At 29.4% G+C, this 23,355-nt stretch overlaps 1 protein-coding gene across 21 annotated transcripts in view; it reads right to left on the reverse strand.

Moving 5' to 3' along the window:
- LOC134711750 (muscleblind-like protein 2a) overlaps positions 1-23,355 on the reverse strand; it is a 129,165-nt gene that overhangs the window by 16,413 nt on the left and 89,397 nt on the right. For 15 of the 21 annotated variants that reach the window (XR_010106230.1, XM_063572589.1, XM_063572587.1 and 12 more), the window contains 4 exons: positions 13,474-13,629; positions 12,179-12,244; positions 10,084-10,284; positions 7,406-7,648 (listed from right to left, as the gene is read on the reverse strand). Coding sequence is in view for 20 of the 21 variants with exons in the window: in XM_063572589.1 (XP_063428659.1) it covers positions 7,406-7,648; positions 10,084-10,284; positions 12,179-12,244; positions 13,474-13,629 (666 nt within the window). In the remaining variant the exon portion in view is untranslated. Of the gene's footprint in view, positions 1-7,405; positions 7,649-10,083; positions 10,285-12,178; positions 12,245-13,473; positions 13,630-15,082; positions 15,292-23,355 lie in introns of those variants that run through there. The other 6 variants (XM_063572605.1, XM_063572607.1, XM_063572604.1 and 3 more) reach the window with 5 other exon arrangements.

Raw genomic sequence — 23,355 nt, forward strand, 5'->3', positions numbered from 1 at the left:
GATTTAAAGAATAGATTACAAAGAAGATGTAATTATTTTTTTGATTTCCTTGTTTTGAATTTTTGTCAGGAATAAAAATAATTACATCTTGGTTGGAGTATTAACATATAATAAATAGCTGTGTTAATTACAGATCAACAACCTCTGCCAAGTAGTACAAGATTAATATATACTTGTGCTTTAAAAAAAGAATAAAACTATCATGCATAAAGAAAAGAAAGATAAAACAAAATGTCTTCCTATTCTGACATTTGAAGCCAGAAGTAATACACTGCTGCTACAATATGTCATATGTCTGCAACTAAAAACTTCAAAAGGCTAAACGACAGGATTGCTGAAAATCAAACCAAGTGCATTTAGTTCTTATCACACATTTGTCTTGCTGCTTGGGAGTTTATTTGGGCTGCCATTTTTATTTAATGTTTTAAATAACCAAGTATTACTATTGGGACTGTAGATTAGAGGACTGATTTTATGTTCCTCAATTTCTTCATTATCATCAGAGAACGTAACCGAACATTAAAAATAGCTAGCTTTAGTTATAATTTCAGAAATTGTTAAATAGCCTTATGTTTTTCTCTCTCAAAAAATCAAAAGTAGCACTTTACTATGTATAAAGAATTTGATGCGGTATGATTGCCAATGAGACTAGTTTCAACAAGAATCCAAAAGGACCTAAGGATATAAATTTCTGAAGGGCACTGTCTGATTTCAACAATGAGCCACACCTATACTGTATAGTAAGCTATTAAATTCATGCTATGGGATTATTTATCACTAAGTTGTGCTACAGTTATAAACATAAGAAGTGGTATATTGCTAAGACTAAGTATCCATCAGAGTCCAAAGAACAAGGGCATAAAGAACTCAAGGTCATTATATGGTCCTCAAGAATGAGCAAAACCCACACTGCAAAGTAAGCTGAAAATGCATGTTATGGAATAAGGTATCACTAAATAACACTACAGCCAGTCAACTGTTGTTTATAGGAGGGAATAATTCAGTAGTGCTTCATCCATTGTAATTATTGAAGGGGACATAACTAAGTAGTGCTTCATCCATTGTAATTATTGAAGGGGCCATATCTAAGTAGTGCTTCATCCATTGTAATTATGGAAGGGGACATAACTAATGTATGTACAGGTACTAAATTGGTGTATATGGAAGGGGTCAATATGTAGTGCTACAGCTACTAAATTGTTGTGTAAGGAAGGGCTCAGTATCTAGCTACAACAGGCACACATAATCTGAAAACATTTACAGCATGTAACAAGAATATGTGTTTAAAGTGACTGAAGCATGAGTAAGGGAAGGATCTTTATTTTCTACATGCAATTGAGATAAATATGTGTTAATGAAACTAAATATCAAATATCAATATTAAAACTGACCTCATCAGAAAACTAAATATTTGTTGGAAGGGCTACTATTGGAAAGAAAAAAATAAAGTAGTGACATCTTGATGAATCAACTGTGTTGAAGGCTGCACTGGTACAACTATCTATGAGATTACAACACACAGCTGTCTTGCTGGTAACTCAAAGTAAAAGGACAAAAAAATAGAATAGAAAAGACCCTTAAAACTAGTCTTTTTGGAACCATAAACATTAAAAGTAATATAAGGTAGTGGGCAAGTGGTTCCATACACCTAGTTTTTCTCGAAAGACATATCCTTTCAACAATACTACAGTCAAAATATGACAAAAAGTGTCATTCTTAAAAAAGATTCCTTTCTTTTGTTAATATTTGTTGTTTTTAAACTTAGTAATGGAGTAGTATATAGAGAAAACATAAACAGCCACAACACACATACTTAACCTTCCATGTGGAAACCTTCTTGGTCTTCTCTTTAAGGCATGCATACTTCCAAACATATAACTCAGCTATTTGGTTATTTTGGGGATACTTATCTACCAGTAAGTATTGACACCTTCTTATGGGACTGGACATTTAAGGAGAATTGTAATTGGATAGTTGTCTTCTATATCAAATAATTAAGAGTTCAGTTATTTTTCCCATGTTTTTTTTGTGTTTTGTTTTTTAAATATTTGACAGTGATAAACTCTAGGCAGCAAAACATGTATGTGATACTTTGCAAATTATAAATAGCTAGATCATTCAAAAGGATATACACCATGTGCAGTATGTATAGCAACTGGTCATAAATACAGTTTTATAAATATGATAAAAAAATCAGGTAGTTTTAATAACAAAGAATATATCAGTTAAAAATTTGTCAGCTTCTGTCTCTGCAATTGCCTAAAGTAACTATCATATTCATGACTAATTAAAGAAAGGTGTAAATTCAAATCTTGGTTTTATCCTTATAAACGTATGCAAGAAGCTAGAATCTCAAATTATGTTTTTGGCCTATCCAAAAATAAAATATTTGTTAATTAGGAAATAATCCAACTGATATATTTCTCTTTTTCTGAATCAATAGATAGTACTGACTTTACATTGCATTTGGATTAGTTTCATAAATTTTCCTGAAAGTGATTGCTCCTTAAAATAAACATATTTGAGTGTTATGGTTAGGCAAATATCCAATATTTCGTTCCAAGTGTACATAGAATCACATGTCTTTTCTTATACAATTCCTGAAATTAACTACACACAATATAAAGTACAGTACTTTGCATTTTAACAGTACCTGATTTTTTCATGATACGCAACATAAATATAGAGTGTTTAAAATACTTCTGTTCTTTATATGGGTCAGTAAATTCACATAAATGGACCTTTTTTCTATACTCTATATAAAAGATATGGATAGATATACTTTTAATTACATTAACATATAGAGCCAAGAGGACATGAAATAACATTTGGTTGAAGGCATTTAATTTTACTAGTAGCTTTCATCAGTTCCATCCAAAACAAATTTAATACAAACATATTATTGGAGTAGACTGAAGGTTGTTCTTTGGCTTAAACCAGTAAAGATATACCAATTAGTTTAGGTGTACCAGAGGACACTTCTTCTATGTGTTAAACAAATCTTTGATAAAATATAGGTAATCAGTCAACAAATCCGAATTAATTCATAAAATAAAGCTGGAACTTTAACAGGACAACATGTATATCTTAGCAAAGATGGCTTTATACTATTGTAAAATAAATGACTTTTCTATCAATTAAAACTAATCTTCACCTTTAACCTCACCTTACCACTGCACTTTTATAACCAAACAACTTAATGTAATCTTTATTTATTTATTTTACCCAATGTATGAAATCTAACATTTTCTGTGTTTATCTTGATATTTAAACAGTCTTATAGATGATATCAATTCACCCTAAAGTTATCAGGGTATTGCAAAGATTTGGTTGTCACGTAGATAAATAAATGGACCACAACATACAAAGAACAAAAATATTTATTACATTCATATATCAGCAGAAAAATTATAATTTATTTATCACCATAGTAATACCACTAAACAATTTCTTGCATTCTTCACAAGCAAAATTTTCACTAACAAGGTCTTTGTTTCACACATAAAACAATGAAATTTAAAATTATTTTGACTTTAAAAAAACATCTCCAAAATAAATGTAAATATGCTCTAATTCTAAACTTCCATTATCTGAAATATTCACGGACAATAATAAATACAGTACTTTTTAGACATAATTTAGTACATTTTGGTATAGCAGCACAAAACACCCCAAAAAATCTCATTATGTAAGGTGTGAAACAAAACATCACCAGCTATAGTAATATGTTAAAACTTCACACTACCATAAGCTACAAAGCAACTTATAAATAAAATTCATACAATAGTTCAGAGGTTAAAATATTCATGTGACTGAATTGACCAATCACAGACATTTAAAGCATACCACTGCGATACTACTACATGGCTGATGGTTAACCAGCCAATCAGAAGTATCAATATTGACTTTCCAGGTATATAACCAATCATGTGTGACATGCTATATCTGGGTCACTGACTTGGCCTTGACGCTCACTTTTACAGGTACCCCCTGATGTATATCAAAAGGTTTCATAGAAAACAGTAGATCTGCAATATTCAAATGAATAATTCTTTTAAAAAATCTGTTTTTCTTTTTAAATGTACACGGCTTTTCGTGTGAAGGAAGAGGTAAATAGCAACAGGAAGTGATTCAAGCAAAGTTTTGTAGATCAAGTAACCTCGGTAATTCAAATTTACAGAATTACAAAACAGGTATAAAAAAAAATGTGATTTGAATAAAAACAAAAACTTTACGCAACTTTAAAGTTAAAGAAAAATTTCTATTTTGTTTAATACCCCAATCTAAAATGATAAGTTTATCTGTTCTGGTTTCAGGCAATGAACAGACTTTGCAGTATGACACATTGCTATGTTTTATATACATAAAAGCCCCAATTGACCAAAAACTTTGTTAATTCAAAAACATTTTTTACCATGGTCTTAATAATGCCTGGAAATTTTTTAAACTCAATAATATTTACCGATAGTAAAAATGTGATGTTACTTGACCTACTTTTGGTGTTTTTGTCACACATATGACTATGCTGACTACTTTTGCCAGCCGAAGCAGGAGTATAAGACTGCAATGCCTGTTAACTTACTGTATTTGTTTTACCACATAGAGATTTTTTAGAAATAATAATTATATATAAAATTATCTATTATTCAAAGATCTGAAGGAAAAAGATTTTTTGTGAGTAGAAAGATGACAAATTAAAGATTCTGCACACAATTATTGTGTTAGCAGAATACAGATAATTTTTTGCTTAAGTAAAGATAAGATTAGATTTTACAGTTAAAATTCATTTGCATGAATAAATAAATAATATAAATTTGGACGTGTTCAAACATAAAAAAAAAAAATGTTTTGAATTCTGTGCAAAAAAAGGGAAATGAAGAATTTTTTTAATTTCATAACAGAATTAGCAGAAACTTTATACTAAAGTGTTATTTCTGCTCTTTCTGATCTAACAGTGAACCTCTCCATTGTAAAAGGATAGATTCCTAAATAAAACTAAGACAGTATTGTTATACTAGGCAATATAAGCTTTCTCTATAGGCATTTCTACTGGTTCTAGGATAGAAGATAAAACTTGTCAGTAAGGTACCATAAATAGCAGTATGATAATATGATAATTCAGGAGAAAATGTCCATAATGTCATATTTATAGTTTTTTCAGAAGAAGAATCAATAACCATTTATATTTTATGGTTTATTGTCTTGATACCTATGCTCACTCAAAATCTTAAGAATAAAAGCCAATTTTATCAATTCAGATATCAAATAAAAAAATCTAAATAAAATTATTTTTTTGTTTAAAATTTTCATTTCTGAAGTATCTAAAGATATATTTTTCTTGTTGCAAACCTATTAATTTGTTTTAATTTTTGATTTCAAATTAAGAAAAGTATCATTACAATGTTTTGCACTTTTCAGCAGTTTTTGAGTCTTTTATTTTATAATATTTAAGACAACTTAGAAGCCAAAACCTTCATCAACACAGTTGTACCCATAAAAATCTCAACACAATATAGTTACAACAGCAAGTTCCTAGGTTTCCTATTCACAAAACTGAAGCGATCTCAAAGCAATAATTCCACAAATGTTCAGTCCAAGCAACGAACTCACAAAAAATGAAATTACAATTCATTCTAAAGCTTTACAATTTCTATTCAGAAGTTTCTGTACATGCAACAATAAGCTATTTAAAATTTACAATAAAAAAATCGTCCAAAATCTTAATCATGCCAAATGCATTTCAAAAATATAAAATAAAGTTTGTGAGTAAAAAAATGTTTGTTGTCAATAATAAATACTACAATATACTTATTAATATAATTTGAACCACTATATGCTATCAAAGTTGTCACTATCTAAAGGCTTAAGTTCCCTGTCAATACCAATACAACTCTTTATCAATTTAACTTCAGGTTTCCCCCACTCAAAATGGAAAATGCTGCTGTATTCTATACAATAACATGAAGGACTTTTCAACTGTGAACTTTTAACTGTGGTTCCAACAAAATATTTTTTATTACATACTGATAACAATCTAATTTGTATTTTGGAAAAAAAATCGTTTTTTTTGTAATTCAGAAGAGTTATCTCTAACCAATTCAAAGCATGTTTAAAAAAAAATATGCAATTCAAGTTCATTATTTAATGTCAATGACAACAGTTCAAAGTTCAAAGTTGAAGCAGCCCTTCCAAGATGGATGATATAATGAATTCTACTTGTGGCACCTTACTGAGAATATTGTTCTACTAAAAATGCTGGCATTTTTTTTTAGGCTTGGCAAAAGCTTAGGTGCTACTGATATCAATATCAAAAGGCTGGGAATTTTTCTTAACACATCTTATTGGTTGCTAAAAAGTTTTTATTTTAATTTAGACATCTTTTGATTAGTCCACTTTATTAGACCAACCAAAAGAAACATTTAAAGTATGGCCTGTAATACTAAAACAAACCAATCAAATGTGTTGATAAATAAACACAGCTTTATCTATTGTGAAGGAAAAGGAGATTTGGATAGAAGAATACCGTAGTAAAGTAGATGGAGATCTGGAAAGTAGCCACAAGTGCTCTATAGCAATAGGTCAAAGGTCAAGTGAACCCAAGGAATTTCTGTATACAGGCTTGCTAAGAGTTTATTGTTCATGCCAGTATAATATGAGAAAAAAAAAGTTCAAAAAACAATTTCATTGTCTTCTCTTTTTTGTTCAAAACTGTTAAAAAAAGTTTTTTTTTTTTTAAAAGAAATTTTGAGAAAACTTTCAACATATCAAGATAAATTACTACTTTTTCATGTTTCATGTAATTTATATTACACCCTTCTTATAGAGTTATTTCCACCTGAATGAGACTTAAATATGAATAAAAAAATCATATATGTTAAATTTAAATCTGCTTTTCATAAATTTTTTGGTGCAAAATTTTTATAAATAGATATGGAAATTACTATAAGAAGAATACAAAATATGAAAAAATATGAATTATGGAGCAACCTGGCATGAACAGAGTAGTAATAATAAAAAGCTAAAGTGCTACACATCATAATAAAGCAAAAAATCAAATGCTAGCATGGTTACAGATAACCACGGAAACAGAGTGATTAGAAAGATAACTGTTAAGAACAAGAATAGCATAGACATCATCAGGCAGTGATTGACATTTTCTTGCTCAAAATCTAAAATTATCTTTCTTGGAAAATATGATAATTTGTCAAATTAAATGGTTTTGACATTTTCATTTTTTTAGCAAATATTTCTATGATTTTATTTTTAAACGAAAAAATATTGTCAAATTAATTTTTTTCTTTCCAAAATCTTGTAGTTTTCTACCATAACTAAATTGAAAATTAATAAAACTGAAAATCTTTTTAATAATTCACTGCCTACATGGTGCCATAGAAGGAAACCCTACCAGAGCTTGAGTTTGCACAGCAGCTGTGTTAGCTCGTTGCTGAGCAGCTTTTATCTGAGCCTGCAGGTGCGAAGGAGGATGGAAATATTTACACGATTCCCGTGTACACTTTCCCTTAACGTGATCCATACACACTGTAACCAAGTTGTCAGTCGTGTCTACTGTTACATTTTCCGGAGGATGTGCATAACGACACTCGTTTGGTTGTCGTGTGCATGTTCCCCTTTGAAATTCTCGACATACCTGTAAAATAGCAGGAAAACAAAAACGCTTCATTTTCAATCATTTTTTTTAATTTTTTTTAGAAAAATTCATATTTTTCAACATTTCTTAAACTTATTTAATAACACTCTGAAATGAAGCATAAATATTACATATTAAAATATCTAGGCAAATAAAATTGAAATAGGAAATAAGCTTTCAAAATAATGTGAGCAAAATTGATAAAAAAAGAAAATAATATTTCACCTTTTGGTCTTTTATTTAAGAATTGAATGCTTCTTTTTGTAAATTCATTGGGGTGTAAAAGTGTTGACTGAAGTACATTTTTTATGAAGTGCGGAAGCGTTTCATTCTAAAAATGTGCGCAAGGTCAACGCTTTTACAACCCTATGAAGTTACAAAAAGAAGCATTCAATACTTATAATTACATTTTTTAGCTATGATCATGAAAACACAAATTTTATATTGTTTTTATTTAATTCACACGGCACTTTATTGTGGGACCTCGTGTGATCATGAATGAAAAGTTTTATTGACTGATACAATTGCTTACAGAATAACACGTGATGTGCAGTAAGCCAATCAGAATAAAGTATTTTAATAAAACATACATCTAATGTAATTATATTAACATATTTTGCAAGACAATAAGTAATGCTAAATTAGTGATATATATATAATATTAACAAAAGAGAATTTGAAATGCTAGTATCTCCTATTTCACTATTTACAAAGCTTCCAATAAATTAATCAAACATCACTTTACCAAAGGGCTGTGTTGTAATTTTTTTAAAATTTGGTGGACAGCTTTTATACTGTCGCATCAGTCGATCACTTTGGATTGACTGTACTCAGAAGATATCAAATACTGTTGGTTGATTATAGATTTAGTACCAAATATATCATTTTAAGTATTTTATCCTGAGCTAGTTAGACAAATGTAAGGAAAGTAGTTATAATACCAATGGTAAAATGTTGTTTGATTTTCACTAACTATATACCAAGGAGGTAGAAGAAGAATACCAGGCTATATAATACTTGGAGAGATATCTTTAGAACAAAGAATGCTATATAATACTTGAAGAGATATCTTAAGAACAAAATGTACATCCTGATGCAGGTTCTATATACTAGCTCTATTTCTTTATATTTAAGAGGATCATAATTCATAAAATCTATGATTTTTTTCAATTCCCCGCCAAAAAAAACTGGCATTTGTGTACATTTTGCTATGTCATGTGATTCAAAAATAGAATAATTTTATCTTAAAATAATAACTTGTAAAAATTTGTGATTGGAAAAGTACCATTTTGAAGCACCTTGAATAAGTTTTTATATTCATAAATTATTGTTTCTTTCCAAAAAGGAAAAAAACAATATATTCCTCAAATTTGTGGTGTAAATAATGCTTCAAAGTGATATATTTTCCTTTTGTTTAAATAAAAAATAATGATAACAAATGAAAAATAGAAATGAGGTAAATTTGCTGTTAGCTGTTCTTTACAGATTAACACAATACCTGCAAGAATATAAAATATGTATACATTTATTTATTAATTATTTAGATAGAAATAAATACAGCTAAAGATTTTTTATTTCAAGGAGTAAATTCAGACCAATATAAGATAAGGAGTTAAGCCAAAACTGGTTGAGTGCAAATAAAATATTTCATAACAAAATGATGCAATAGACCACTGTATACTTTACAAGAACAAGCTAAGTAAATGTTATAGTTTAGCAACCAAATCAAACAGGCCCTACATACTTCTTATAAGCATCTATGAGGCTAACAAAGGATATTTTATGAATGTTCAAGAGATGCATTTGAGTTTTCAATTTTCAATTTTCAAAGTACAATTTTTTTATTTTTTTTTTAATTCTGAAAAATTACAAAATGACAAAATTTCATAAAATAACCTCCTTGTAGCCTCATTGAACTATAACCTTAACCATTTAGGGCTAGCTATTCTATTTATAAGTAAACAAGGCAGTGTTTGTTATATTTAATATTTTCAATATATTTTATAGATCTTTTTTTTTTTATCAATCAGTTTGCCCAAAAACAGACATACATTTTTTTTTTCTATATGTGTGAATTGTGTGGTAGGAAATTCAAAACAGTGATTTTGGAATAATCAATTCAGACTATGTCCAAAGGAAGCATTATGTGCAAAGGTGTTGATGTCTTCTGAATAATATAAGCTTCTGTGTACAAGGCCTTACGACTAAACACACATTTGCCAATGTCTTTTCCTGTCATACAGCTATCAGTCTTTTTAACCTACTTTTGATTAATCTTATTTTTTTTAAATGTAGGGACCATTGTATATTTTTCATAGCATAGAAAGTACATTGAATATGAAAACCATGCAATATTTCTTGCCTACATATAGTTTACTATGCATACATAAAACTCTACTGATACAGTAATTATTACAATTTCCACGTTTGTATACCTCAAGCCGATCTGCCCGTTGTAACTTCTGTTGTGATGCTAACGTTGTAATAGGGGTTGGAATGACGTTTTGTAACTGTTGAGATATTAAACTTCCGTCAGATGCCATACTAGTTGGGATAGCACATACTCCGACTGAATAAGGATTAAACTGCATGGCTGACTGTGGCTGTGCCATCGGCTGACCTACATACTGTGGTTGCTAAAAGTATAATTCAATAACAAAAATCAATATTACTGATTATACTCAAAGCATCCCAATGAAAACTTCAATAAGAAATTTATGTTGATTCTTCAAATACTGTGAATGCACATCACAGTTTTAAGGTATATATAAAAAGCAAATAATTATCTTGTTATTAATTACATATTTCTATATGAAAAGCATAAAAGGCTGTAGTATAAGCACATCTAAAAGCAAGTATATATGTAAATAAGAAAAGCTTAATAAATTTAAGATAATAGATCTACTAATTGAAAGTTGTGTAAATAGAATACAAGTATAAAAACAACACAATATTAATTTTACAAACAAAACAAAAATGTATTAAAACAAATTCAAACTGAGTTAAAATCAATTCTTTTGAAATTTCCATTTTTTCTTTTCTTTGCGAAAATGATTTTTTTTTATTCTACAAAAAATATCACTGCAGTTTTCTAAGTGGTAAACTACTAATTTTGATTATTGTATTTGTTTGCTAAGCAAATGTCAGATGTATCTAAACTTTGACTAGAATCCATGGCATGATCTAGCTTGCAGCCTTTATGGAACATGGAAGTTAAAAGCACATGTAAAGCCATCACCACAGTTACTAATCTACAAAAGTCAGTGTGTTATCCCTCAACAGCCTTGGTTCTCTCAACATTTAATCAAGGAAAGATAATCCATGCAAGTACTGTTAATTCACAATGTGTATTGATTATTTTGATTGATGATCAAAAGACAAAGATGCTCATTAAATTGAGTTTCAGAAAAATGCTGCAAAAAAAAAATTCAAGTTTTTATTTTTGTGAAAGCTATCTGTTTATTATTTACTTAAAAATAAAACATTTTTGAGTGTACAGTACTAAGGTTTAAACAAAAAAGTATGAAATCCTTTATTATGTTAACCCATTTGAAAAATTGCCTTTTATGTATATGTCTTATGTTTGGCATTGTACAAGGTCCGACTGTTTATGAAATCTTAACACTCAATCCATTGGATGTAAAGTGGATGATTCTTTAGTCTTGGAGAACATGATTGATGTTATAGTTGTAATTGGCTTTGAACTTGCTTTCTATAATTGTAAGTACTCTTGGTGTGTTGTGTCTGGCTTTATGCCAGATGTTTATTATGCTTTGTATCTATTTGATGAGTCAAACCATTTCAGACTAGATATTTAGTTTGTAAGCTGTGCTGTTACAAAAGGAAAGTTGAGCTCTGACAAAAATATCTAACAACTGCTTCATTCTGTATTTAGTAGTTGTTGTTAGCCTCATTCTGTAATTCTGCTTATAATTCTGCTTATAATTCAGTGGTTGTTGTTAGTTATGGTCTGTTATATGTGTTTCTTGATTATTGTCATAATCATGCTGTTGGTTTTTTTAAAAAGTTATATGACCCCTACATACAAAACAGAGCCATTATGTTTTAATTTCAAAAGAGTTTTTCTGTAAAGGGTTTCTTTCTCTAAATAACTGGACAAAGGCTCAATAGCACATGAATTTCGCATAAATATGCTAGAATTCAGCTAAAAAATGGAGGGACAGAGAAAATAATATCAGCTTTGGAAAAAAATTAACACAGCAAAGTGTTTCATCTATCATTTAATTTAGTCTGACCCTTTAATAAAATCAAATCATTAGAATTATCTCCCTTTGTTAATTTTAATCTAAAGCTTCTCAGTTTTGTAACAAAACATGTACATAATCATCAAATGATAAAGATATTTTCAAATTCATATTCAAAATGACTACTCTTTTTAAAAAAATCTATTGAAAAAAACTCTTTAGAGTTCTTTGAATTTGCTTCAATGTCAGAATGAACCAAGTCTGTTTTATTGAAGGAATAAATTGACACACATAGAAAAATATAAGGTTGAAGATTACCACTAACCAAAAAAGGTAAAGTCTGGCCCTGTAGTATGGTGTGGTAAGGTGCCAAAGGTTTACTGCCTGCTGCCTAATAAAACATGCAAACCAATTAGTCACACGTCAACCAATCAGAGGCTTTGTTAGATACAAAAATCATAAAATAAAAGTAAACCAGCGCCATCTAGCATAGTACAATATTAATTCAGCTATTGTATGTTAAAACCATTTACATGTGTAGAAACATATTGCAATAAAAGAAAGGTGCATACACTGATATTGGAATATTTGTGTCAATACTTATTACAAGGGATTCCATTTTAAATAGTGGTATGATTCGTGCAGTTAAACAGAAATCTTTTAAATAAGTGCATTGTACTAGTTAACAAACAAAATGATATGCAGGTAACAAAATCATGCAACTGTTTTAAGTCATTGTAGGCTATAAATTCGTATTTGTTTTATGTTGTTTGACATGTAGAAATCAACTATTTATTGATCCATTTGAAAAGTCAGTCTAATTATCCCTGAATTATTTCCCTTGGAGCACCTACATTATTATAAAGAAATATTCCACAAGATCGTTCAGAAAGTCTTTTAGTCCTAACTACCATCGTGTCATCAGATAAATGAGGAATGGGGAAAAATAATCATTACTTGATTCAGCATAATCAATCTTGTCTTGAAACCTTTTCTTTTATGAAAATCTTGCATATTCTAGCAGGAAAAGTGAATTTGATTACATGTACCAACACATGCACAACATAAGTATTGAATATAAACTTTAAGAAAGTCATTATGTTTCTTCAAATATGAGCTCCTACTCAATGCAATATATAGTTTCCAGCAAATGCTGTTTAAATATATTACTATTATAAATAAGCCATTAAAGACAAATAACAAGGTAACAGTCAATATAGAAATATAGCGAAACTTTTGTTTGAAATGTATTATAAAAGGTATTTACTGCTATAGCAAAATCAACTGTATTATAAAAGTTATTTAGTGATCGTCCACAAAGTCAGCCTAGTTTTTATCAGTCTGAAATACAATCGTACTAAATCTGTTAAAAAAAAATTCAGTAACATTTATTAGTTAAACTAAAAAGCTAAGCATAAAATTCAAAAGCGTATCTTTTGTTTGCTTAAATTCATATCCATCTAAAAATAGAATTGTATAAAACATATAAAACAAAGCAAAAACTATATATGATTTTTAGCATTGCAATTATTCAATAATATACTAAAGCTATACAAAACTGACCAATTAAAATAAAGCAGAGAGTTTGCTGCAGAGCAAAAATGAGGGGAGACAACTTACCATCCCAGCTGGACTATACATTATTGGTTGCATTGCAGCTTGCATTTGTAGGTTTTTTAGAATTAAATTATTTCTTCCATTCTGTAATAACTGTTCCCTCAAATGTTGTGGTGGGTGAAGATATTTACAGGGAGGATCTTTCCTCTGACATTTGCCCTAAAAAGAAAAAAAAAGAATACATTGTAGGTAAAATGTCAAATCAAAAGTAAATATTTGTGTCAAAGAATATTTTAAAATTGTATTCAGAAAACAATGTGGAAATTTATCATATTTTCTAAATTAATAAGTTATTGAAGAATTTCTCCAAAAAAAAATTATCCAGATGTAAACAATACCCCAAAATAATAATAAATACAAATACTCCATTTCCCTGTCAATTAAAGCAAGCTATTGTCCCTTTTGCTTATACCCCTAGTCTGAGTCAATATCACCATGCTTAATTTGACAAACAGAGGGGAAAAAAGTGCTGTATAATTAATATGTCTGCTCATGATATAATAAATACATATTTAAAGCTCTGCTGACTAATTTTATAATTTTCTGAGCCATGCTTAAAGTATGCGGTAAAAAACAGAACTTTCATATATTTTTTTTTCTTTTTGAAGGCTCTGATTAACACTTATAATTTTACCTATAACCTTGCTAAATTTTGTATAAAACTTTTGATTTGTTTTCAACAGCTCATTTTTCATATTAAAGAAAAAAAAATATAATTGAATAATTTAAATAATTTAGCTTTTAGATAAAGTGAAAAGAGTTGATTTCGTTATCAGATAAATCCTTTTCTTACTAAGTTTTCAAGGAAAAACAAGAAAGATTTCACTGTTAGTTACACAAATAATCTGAAGTATTTAGACTGGACATTAGATAACAATAATCCTGGCAACACACTTATCTCCATCAAATAGGTCGACAACATACTGATAAACAATATACATTGTAGTATGGAACTACAGCGTAATATAATCTTGTTCGTCTTTTTAAATATATTCTAAACCTCTGAATTCGCCTCTCCCCTCAAAAGAACATATTCTAAACCTCTGAATTTGCCTCTCCCCTCAAAAGAACATATTCTAAACCTCTGAATTTGCCTCTCCCCTCAAAAGAACATATTCTAAACCTCTGAATTTGCCTCTCCCCTCAAAAGAACAGTCTATCAAAACATTTATTTACAATAATAAATATATAAACCATGATAACAATTCCTAGCAAACAGATCCAATAGTGTAACTGACTTCTCCTCCCCTCTCAATGCACTAACATTCCTTTACAAGAGTTAGTTTTGGAACTATATTCATATTTTACTTGACTGTTGAACTTTTAAATGTGGTTGATCAATTTCCTAAATATTGAACTTTCTTCTAATAATTGCAAAACAGTTCAAATCTCTTCTATACAGTTTTAGGTATAAATGAAAATCAGGAAAGTTAAAGAAAAGATTTTTGATTGTGTATACATATTACAAAACTTAAGTTAAATTGATGCTGATCTTAATTCTTATTTAGACAAATATCCCTAGAGGGAGCATTTCACTTAAACTGACAAATCTAAGATGGCTGAATTACATAGAATAAACAATCAAATTTGAACAAACAACTCTCATATTTACCTCCATTTTTAGAATGAAACTTGGTTTTAGTTTACAACAAATTCAAACAATCACTTCATTGATGAATTAATTCCAGCAATTCACAAAAACACACAGGAATATTCACGTCTAAATTTCCACAAAATAAAATCCGTGATTGCTAAGGCTGGATCTTGGGTAATGATATCTTGACCTGTGTTAAACACTCAAATATGGTCATTGTTTAACAGATTGATAAGAAACTTGGCAAGCTTACTTGTTCAAATAATGCCCTATCTCTATTAAAAGACCAGTTACAATTCACAGCTTAAGTTTATCGTAACTTTACAATCATTTTCATTATAAATATTATCAGGAACAAATCTTGTCCAAATACAAAAATTATTCACAATTTTGATTGATTAAACATATCTGATAGTGCTTTGGATTGAATGTATAGTGTTTTGTACAAGGTTTTTGTTCAAATTCATAGTCAAGGTATTTATCAGGGCTAAAACTAATCAATTTATAAATTAATGAGTTTGACACAACACACATAAAAGTTAATTCAATAGGTGCCAAGGGTTTTAATTGTGTATTGTAATATTATTGATCATTAAATTTTATATTGAGACCTTCCTGTGAAGTATCTAACCCAACAACTTAATTAAAAAGATTTTTTTCAAGATTATTGTAATTGCATGGGGAAGGCAAAACAATAAATTTGGTCAAATCCGTAATATTTATAGTTGCTTTGTCATGACAGTAAAAAGCATCACTTCGGTATGTATTTTCACTTTGAAACTTCCATAGAAACTTATTTGTGTATAATTCTATCATGAAAACCCCCAACCTTGATGCAACCATAAAGGGAAAGGGAAAGGGAAAGGGTGAAGGACGATTAGGGGGGGGGGGGGGGGGGGAGCAATTCTTCTGAAGCAAAAAAGTTGTAATTTGAAAAATTGCCTCAGGTCACTGTAAATCAAATTTGAAAGCAGCAGCAATCCATATAAAAAAACATGTTTTGAAGGACTCACAGGTCATTAGCCGACCATGCAAGGGCTTTATAGGTTGTCAAGGTAAAATTTCCATTTGTTGTCACAGGTGATTTTACATAGGGTGTCAGGAAGCAAAGTGATACAGGTCAGATTTGAACATGTTGGAGCCATTTTTACACTACTGATAATTTATTTACTAAAATTCTGCTTTACTAATTTAATTATTTTGGTCTCTACATTAATAACTTCAGTTTCGTCTGGAATACTAACAAGCTCACTGTTGAACCTTTTTAATAAACTAGATGTTAACAAAAACCAAAATAAATATAAAGTTCAAGAAACCATAGAATTTGTTTTTCAAAAACAATTCAATTATAATTTGTCAACCAATATAACTAGAAACAAGTTTATTTGAAAAAAAATTGAAACCGACATTATATCCCTGCACTTATTTCTGTGCCTACCTAAGAAGGATTGCATTAGATTGTATCCTGAGGATCTGTCTAGACTATATGTAAATAGTACGTTATTTTCTTTTCATTACATTTGTAAATTGAGTCCCAATCATAATGTCGATCGGTAAGATTTATATAGCAGTGCCAGGAATAAGTCTGTTGCAGCTTCCTAATCAAATTGACATTACATGCGACTCCCATCTATTAGATTTTTCCAACGCAACAAGTTACCAAATCAATGCATCGTACAGAACATTGGCTTAATGCATGTCTGCAGTCAAACAACAAAACAGAATTACAAATAGCAATCAAGTTGAGATGAAATCGATTTCACAAGTATTACCAACCTCCATTACAACAGATAAACTCCAGATCAATCAGATTATCTTGTCTACCAACTGCAGCACAATTTACAAATGATCGAATTCCAGGACATCTAAATTACAACTTTTCTAGAGACTTATTTTTTTTCTGTATCCCTAACTTCTGCATCATTTATAAAAAAAGTCAACAGATCCAATAAAATTTAAAAGTCAAAGGTAGCAGCAATTGGGGGAAAAAAGTCCAAAAGATAATTGCTAGTCAACAAAACTAAAGATAAGATAACATAAAGTAAAATGAGCATATCAACTGTTTCATAATAATGAAAGGCTATATATTTCACAATTTTTTTTATTACATTTTTTTCATCATTAGCAAACCTTTTTCCTTTAATATACCATTTCACAAAATTGATCCTTCTCTTTGAGAAAAAAAGACCTTCAACTTTCTATCAACACAGATTTTATTATCTGTATAATGAAGCATCTCCTTCGAGGACCTTCTGTAGGTATATATATAAATATGTTTTACATTACTTTATAGAAATTAATTCATAACATCGAAATATGTGACAACATCTTGCACTTTTTTTTTTCACTACATCTTTCGACAGCTGAAAGTATTAATGATAAATTCAGCAAATTCTTTCCAAAAATTTATCAATCCCAAGATTGTGAAATATATATTGTCTAAAACCTTAAAATACATTACATTCCTAATGTTTTTACCAACATCTGTTGAAAGAATTAGACATCAAAGCTGGTGAAATATTTTGAATTGTTACTTTCAAAATAAGTGAAATTCTTGCAAGCAATCTCATTTCATAAGAAGTTTCAAGGTTATTACTAATCTAATATTGATTTTTCATTTTCTGTTTCAATCTTAAAATAACATATGAACTTATTCACTTATAATATTTTTTGCTTTGAGACAAGAGTACACAGAAGGCCAATCTCTTTTATAAGTTGGAGTTATTCCCCTTTTACTGTAATAAGATACTTATTAATCAAAGTTCTATTTCTTAAAAAAAAAAATACTTAAAAAATTGTTCTTAAGAAAAAATGATGTTGCATGCCTTTGATTGCTATTTTAGTAACTTGACTTCATAAATAACTAGACTAATTGCATACAATGCTGAAACAAATGACAGATATTTATTTGGTAATCGATATAGATTGTGCAGGAATTAATACAGGCAATGTGATATAGTCAGAAATACGGCAGACTTACACCTCCATAAAGGAAATGAAAGCGGATGTCAAGTCGAACCTGAATTACGTAACTTAATCCTGCCACATTGCGCGGATCAATAGTAATGGAAGAAAAGCATTAAATGGATTGAAAAATGTCATTAGTTTTGGAGTACATTATCTTCTTGTCCGTTAGACTGGGTTTTCAGAATCGTCATTCAGCTATAAATAATGATTTAAAACTTTAGTGGTTAAAATAAAACTTCACACCACTTTTTTATCATCATAAATAAAATCATTTTATCAGAACATCTTGTACTTTAGAAGAAGTATAAATGGTATTGAATTAGGGACAAAACACTAGAAATACTGGTATTGAAAACAAGATGGAGACTTATAAATTTTTCAGTTATATCTTTTAAAACTAGAATCACACATTTCATGGATTCTTTCTTTGAAATTTCAATTTTTTGTCTCATCATCTATCGCAACTTAAATAAAATTTAAAAAAACAACCTTTCCCAACAAGTAGATTGACTCCAAGCATCCAGAAGCGTCTAATACATTATGTAACTCTCCAGAGATTCAATATTATAACAGTTTTGTTTGGTTATTATAAATCATGTAAATGCATGACACTTTTAAAAAATAGTCTACAAAATTAAAATGGATAGTAAACACCATTAATTTGTCAAAGCAAAAAAAAAACAAAAAAACTGTGATGGTTACATGACCTAAATGACAACATTACTGTCAAATCTACATTAGAGAGAGAGAGCTATGTATTGGTCTGGCTCATTATTCTCCATCAATTATTCTTAACAAGTAAACAAGATTATGAACTTATTATAATTTTATTCCTGATCTGAACGGTAGAAAAACAATAGATTTTTCATGGCACTATTTAATTGCCTTGACAACAGTACACAATCTTAGCCTCTTTCGTTAAAAAAAAAGTTGGGACTATTTCATTTTTTTCCAAATTACCTTTTAAATGTTAAATATAAAGTGGAGGAATTAATGTGGATGCAGTTTCTGAAAAATGATATCAATTACACAACATGATTTGGAATGAGAAGTTGTATTTTTTTTAATATTGTTTAATTTAAAAGAAGATTTCTGGTCAATTTGAGTTAACTCCCTTTGGACATTACTTTTGGATAAAAAAATTATCTAGTGCATAGCAGATCCAATACCAAAACTCTTTTTTTTCTGTACCAAGTTTTCATCTTTTCAAACTTACTTTGCAATGTTATCAAGAAGTTAAAAAGACACAAATCATTGATATGGGATCTTATCTGGTGTCATGCCAGGTAGAAAAAAATGAACACTTTAATGCCTCAACAAATTTCAAAAAGCCAAACGTTTTTTTATATACTGCCTAAAATTACTTTCACTTATCAATTTCAAAGATGTTTGTACAGATAGCTCAATTATTTTTTATGTTACATTTACTGTTGAAACTTGATTCTCCAGTAAGAATATTTTTGCAGTAATAAATGGAATGAAGAAAAGATTTGTTTTATAACTTAATATCTGGTGAATCCATCAATGGAGGAATAAAATGTATTACATAACAGTCATCAGTATGACTCAATATCACCATACACGTTGTGTTAGACATTGTTACAAGCATTTTATTATCATCAAATCTTTTATTACTTGACTGAAGTCATTAAAGATATTATGATATTATTTCTATCTTTGGAAAAAATCTTTGGTAACTTTCAAATCACTAACAAATGCCATTACTTTTCAAAATTCTTAAAGAACAGAGAGCGTTACCTGACCATTTGTTTAGCTTTCAACTGGACAATACATGAATTAATATGGAGTATGAAGAATTGCAAATAACCTGTACACATGGCTAGCAAATAACCTGTGCATATGCTTAGCAAATAACCTGTACACATGGTTAGCAAGTAACCTGTACTTAGACTAGTAGAAAGTTTATCCTTGGGATTTTCTTTCTCACATGATTTTTCTTTTGTTTTTCTTTACTTTGGCATTTGGCCTAAGAACAAGGGAAGATGAATTACTTGTCACTGACAAAGATTTAATTATTTATCTTACTAAAAAGATACACAGTCATTTGTTTTCTCTGATGTTTATTATGTTAAATGAATTGTACTAGATAAAATGCACTTTCTGTATGCAATATGATTCATCAAAAAACCGCAAGGCCAATTAAAATGATATTACCATGTATAATAAACGTCAAAAACATTAAAACCTCCTATTGAAAAGTTTTTCCAAATAAATTAAATCTTGTTTTGACTATTCAATATCCGTGTTAGTTGAAGTACATGCAGAAATGTTGGCAAACTACCCAAGGTTGCAATATTCTATGAAAATGGACCTCAGCTCTCAAGTTACACAATGTCAAAAACTCCTTGATGGTCTGTTCCATATTATTTATTTATTTACATTAAAATTCCTGCATATTAAAAAGAAGTCAGATACAAACTCACTATTCAATTTTGCAAAAATCAAAATCAAAATTTTGAATTCTATAAAACACTATAGTGCGTCCATGAATTTAAAAAAACCAATGAGACATAAAATGAAATAAATAGATCTACTTTTTGTATTAACAGAGATATGCCTGAGTCTAATCCTGGAACAGACACCTGACTAGAACTCGATTCAGTGACTGACTCAAACAACTCTATTGACTTGACTACAATTACAAAATAACATTACAAATGTCATATCAAATTACAAACGTCATATAAAATTGTATAACAATTAGATGACCACAGCAATAAGTCGCCATTCCCTGGATAGTTATAATCAATATCAGAGTAGTTATCCAACAGAAATGAATCAAAATTAAAGTTAAAATAAATGCACAACTTGAGCCAGAGCCCCCCCCCCCCCTTTCAGCCAAATCCACTCAACAAGTAAAAAATGAAATGATAACATGGATCTCTCTAAGATAATCTCTGGATCTTTCACTGTACAGTTTCAAATTCATAAATGCTTTAAAAAAATCCTATTAGATTTGGTTTAAGAAGTAATTTTCAAGAAATATCAAAATGAGATCCTTTAAATTTACAAATTCTGCAGATACCTGACTCAGTTTTAGTCTGTACAAGAGATATATTGTGGGAAAGAGTAAAATGTGAACATAAGATATTGATTGATTACACCAGATGATAAACTAGATAAATGTGACCAATAAATCTCAATCAGTGTGAAAATTACACACTTTTCTGTAGATAGGTTTACACCCTGGTGTGAACTGAAGCTAATCATTCTTCTAAAATGAGAAACAAAAGTGGACAGTGCTTAATCATTTCTAAAAACAGGAAACAAAAGTGGACCATCTTACAAATGGTGCAATAATAAAGCAGATCCATCTTCTGAGAACATTATACTTAATAAACTAAGAAAAAAGTTCTCAAGCTGTTGACATTAGTCAGTGACAATTAAACAATATGTTGTCATTTGGATGGTTTATCATGAAAAAAAAAGGTTGTGACAGCATGCAGTAAATCACATGTGCAATTTGAGAAATATTCAAAATATAGGACTTTAAATATTTTGTAACTTGTAATTAATAAAAAACATAACTTATAGAGCTGAATTGAAATTGATTTTGTATTACCATAAATGTCTATCAAAATAGGCTCAAGGTAATAGTAGAATAATATGAGTTCCCTAACAGTTCAAAAAAATAAATATATAAACTTAACTGTTGTAAAAACTAAGTGAAATTTATTATAAAAAATTAAATAAATTCACACAATTTTGAAAATAAGAAGAAATCAAGGATCAGTTATCTCCCCTCTTTCAGAGCATTAAATTGAACAGTCTCGAAGAGAAATAAATAAAAAAAAATAGAAGGATAATAATATTTCAGTTTCTATTTATCTCCTAAACACACTTACAATCTGACATTCAGATTTAGGAAGAGAGTATTATAATGGAGAAACACAATTCATTTTCATAAGGTCAGAAGGTCAGTTATACTAGCACTTCAATGTGTACAGAGTAATTCATCATCATAAAAGCAAACATTTTCAAATAATCCTCATTTTAAGTAAAAGCAAAGAGCTCAGTGAGTTAGTGAGTGAGTGAGTGAAGTTGGTTAAATATTGATAGTTATTGGTTTTAGAGTTTAAGAACTAAAAAAATACATGTTTCTTTACATAGAGAGTTGCATTTTGAATTGCAATTATAAATACTATTTTTTTTCTGTTTCAAAAGTAACTAAAAATAACAATGATAATGGAAGCAATTTAAGTTATCTGGGTTGGTCCTCTTTTTGATGTCATCTATATAAAGTAGTAAGATCATTATAGTAATTGGTTATCTCTAAATTGACATGAGGGGGAGGCTTCTGTTCTGATACAGATAAAATCATCAACTTTGACAGAAAGTTTTCTATACAAATGCCATGGATAATAAATGGATTGTTGTAAAAGTAGATTACAGATTGCATTACTCCTGTAATTCTGCTGATTTAGCAAACTTTATTGTTATCATCATATCTTACATTTGTCAATACAATAATGCATATAATAAAATAATAACAGTGATTTTGCTAAAATCTGGAGGGAAGGAGGGGGATAGATGACATAAGTAAGGGATAGCAGCACAGACACTTAAAGAAGCAAAGAGAATAAAACAGAATAGTATAGCAAAAAGAAGTGTTACAGGATTTTATTTACATTTAATTGTCTGATTAAGCACCGATTATAACAACCTATCTTTTGATTGCTCCAAAAGTGACTCCTGCAGAAGTGCTTCAGATGGATAAGCATCAGTTGATATGAGATTTAAGTTAATTGTGTAACTTTTGACACCTGTTCTGCAGATGAAACACATGGCTGTTTATTTTAACAATGTAAACAACAGGAGCCTACATTAGCTTACACTAAAACTCCATTATGTTAATTAATAACATTTACAGGTGTCTGCTATGTTTGTTTACACATTAATTTGTAAAGTTGTTTTAATTACATATCTTACTGTCTTACTTTAAGGACAAACCTTAGGTGAGCTTAGGTCAGACAAATGTTGGACAAGTGTTACACTTTGTGTATGAATATCTGGCCAGAGAGTTAACCCATCATCCGTGAGAGGGTGTGGTGAATCTTTTTTTTGGCTGCTATACTAACAGGAAGTTTGGTCTAAAGCACTTTTGAATTTTTTTTATTATACTGGATTCTTGTGTGTCAGTACATCTACAATCATATACTATATATCATAGTTATATTGATGGCTAGGGACTTAGTAATTACCATAGCAGACAATGCCCCAGTCATAAATCATACTATATAATGAAGGAATACAAATCACCTCAAATGACCTCTGAGACAGGTGATGGCACTTATACTATCCTG

Source organism: Mytilus trossulus, chromosome 3, assembly GCF_036588685.1.
Source record: "Mytilus trossulus isolate FHL-02 chromosome 3, PNRI_Mtr1.1.1.hap1, whole genome shotgun sequence".
Classification (NCBI taxonomy): Eukaryota; Metazoa; Mollusca; class Bivalvia; order Mytilida; family Mytilidae; genus Mytilus; species Mytilus trossulus.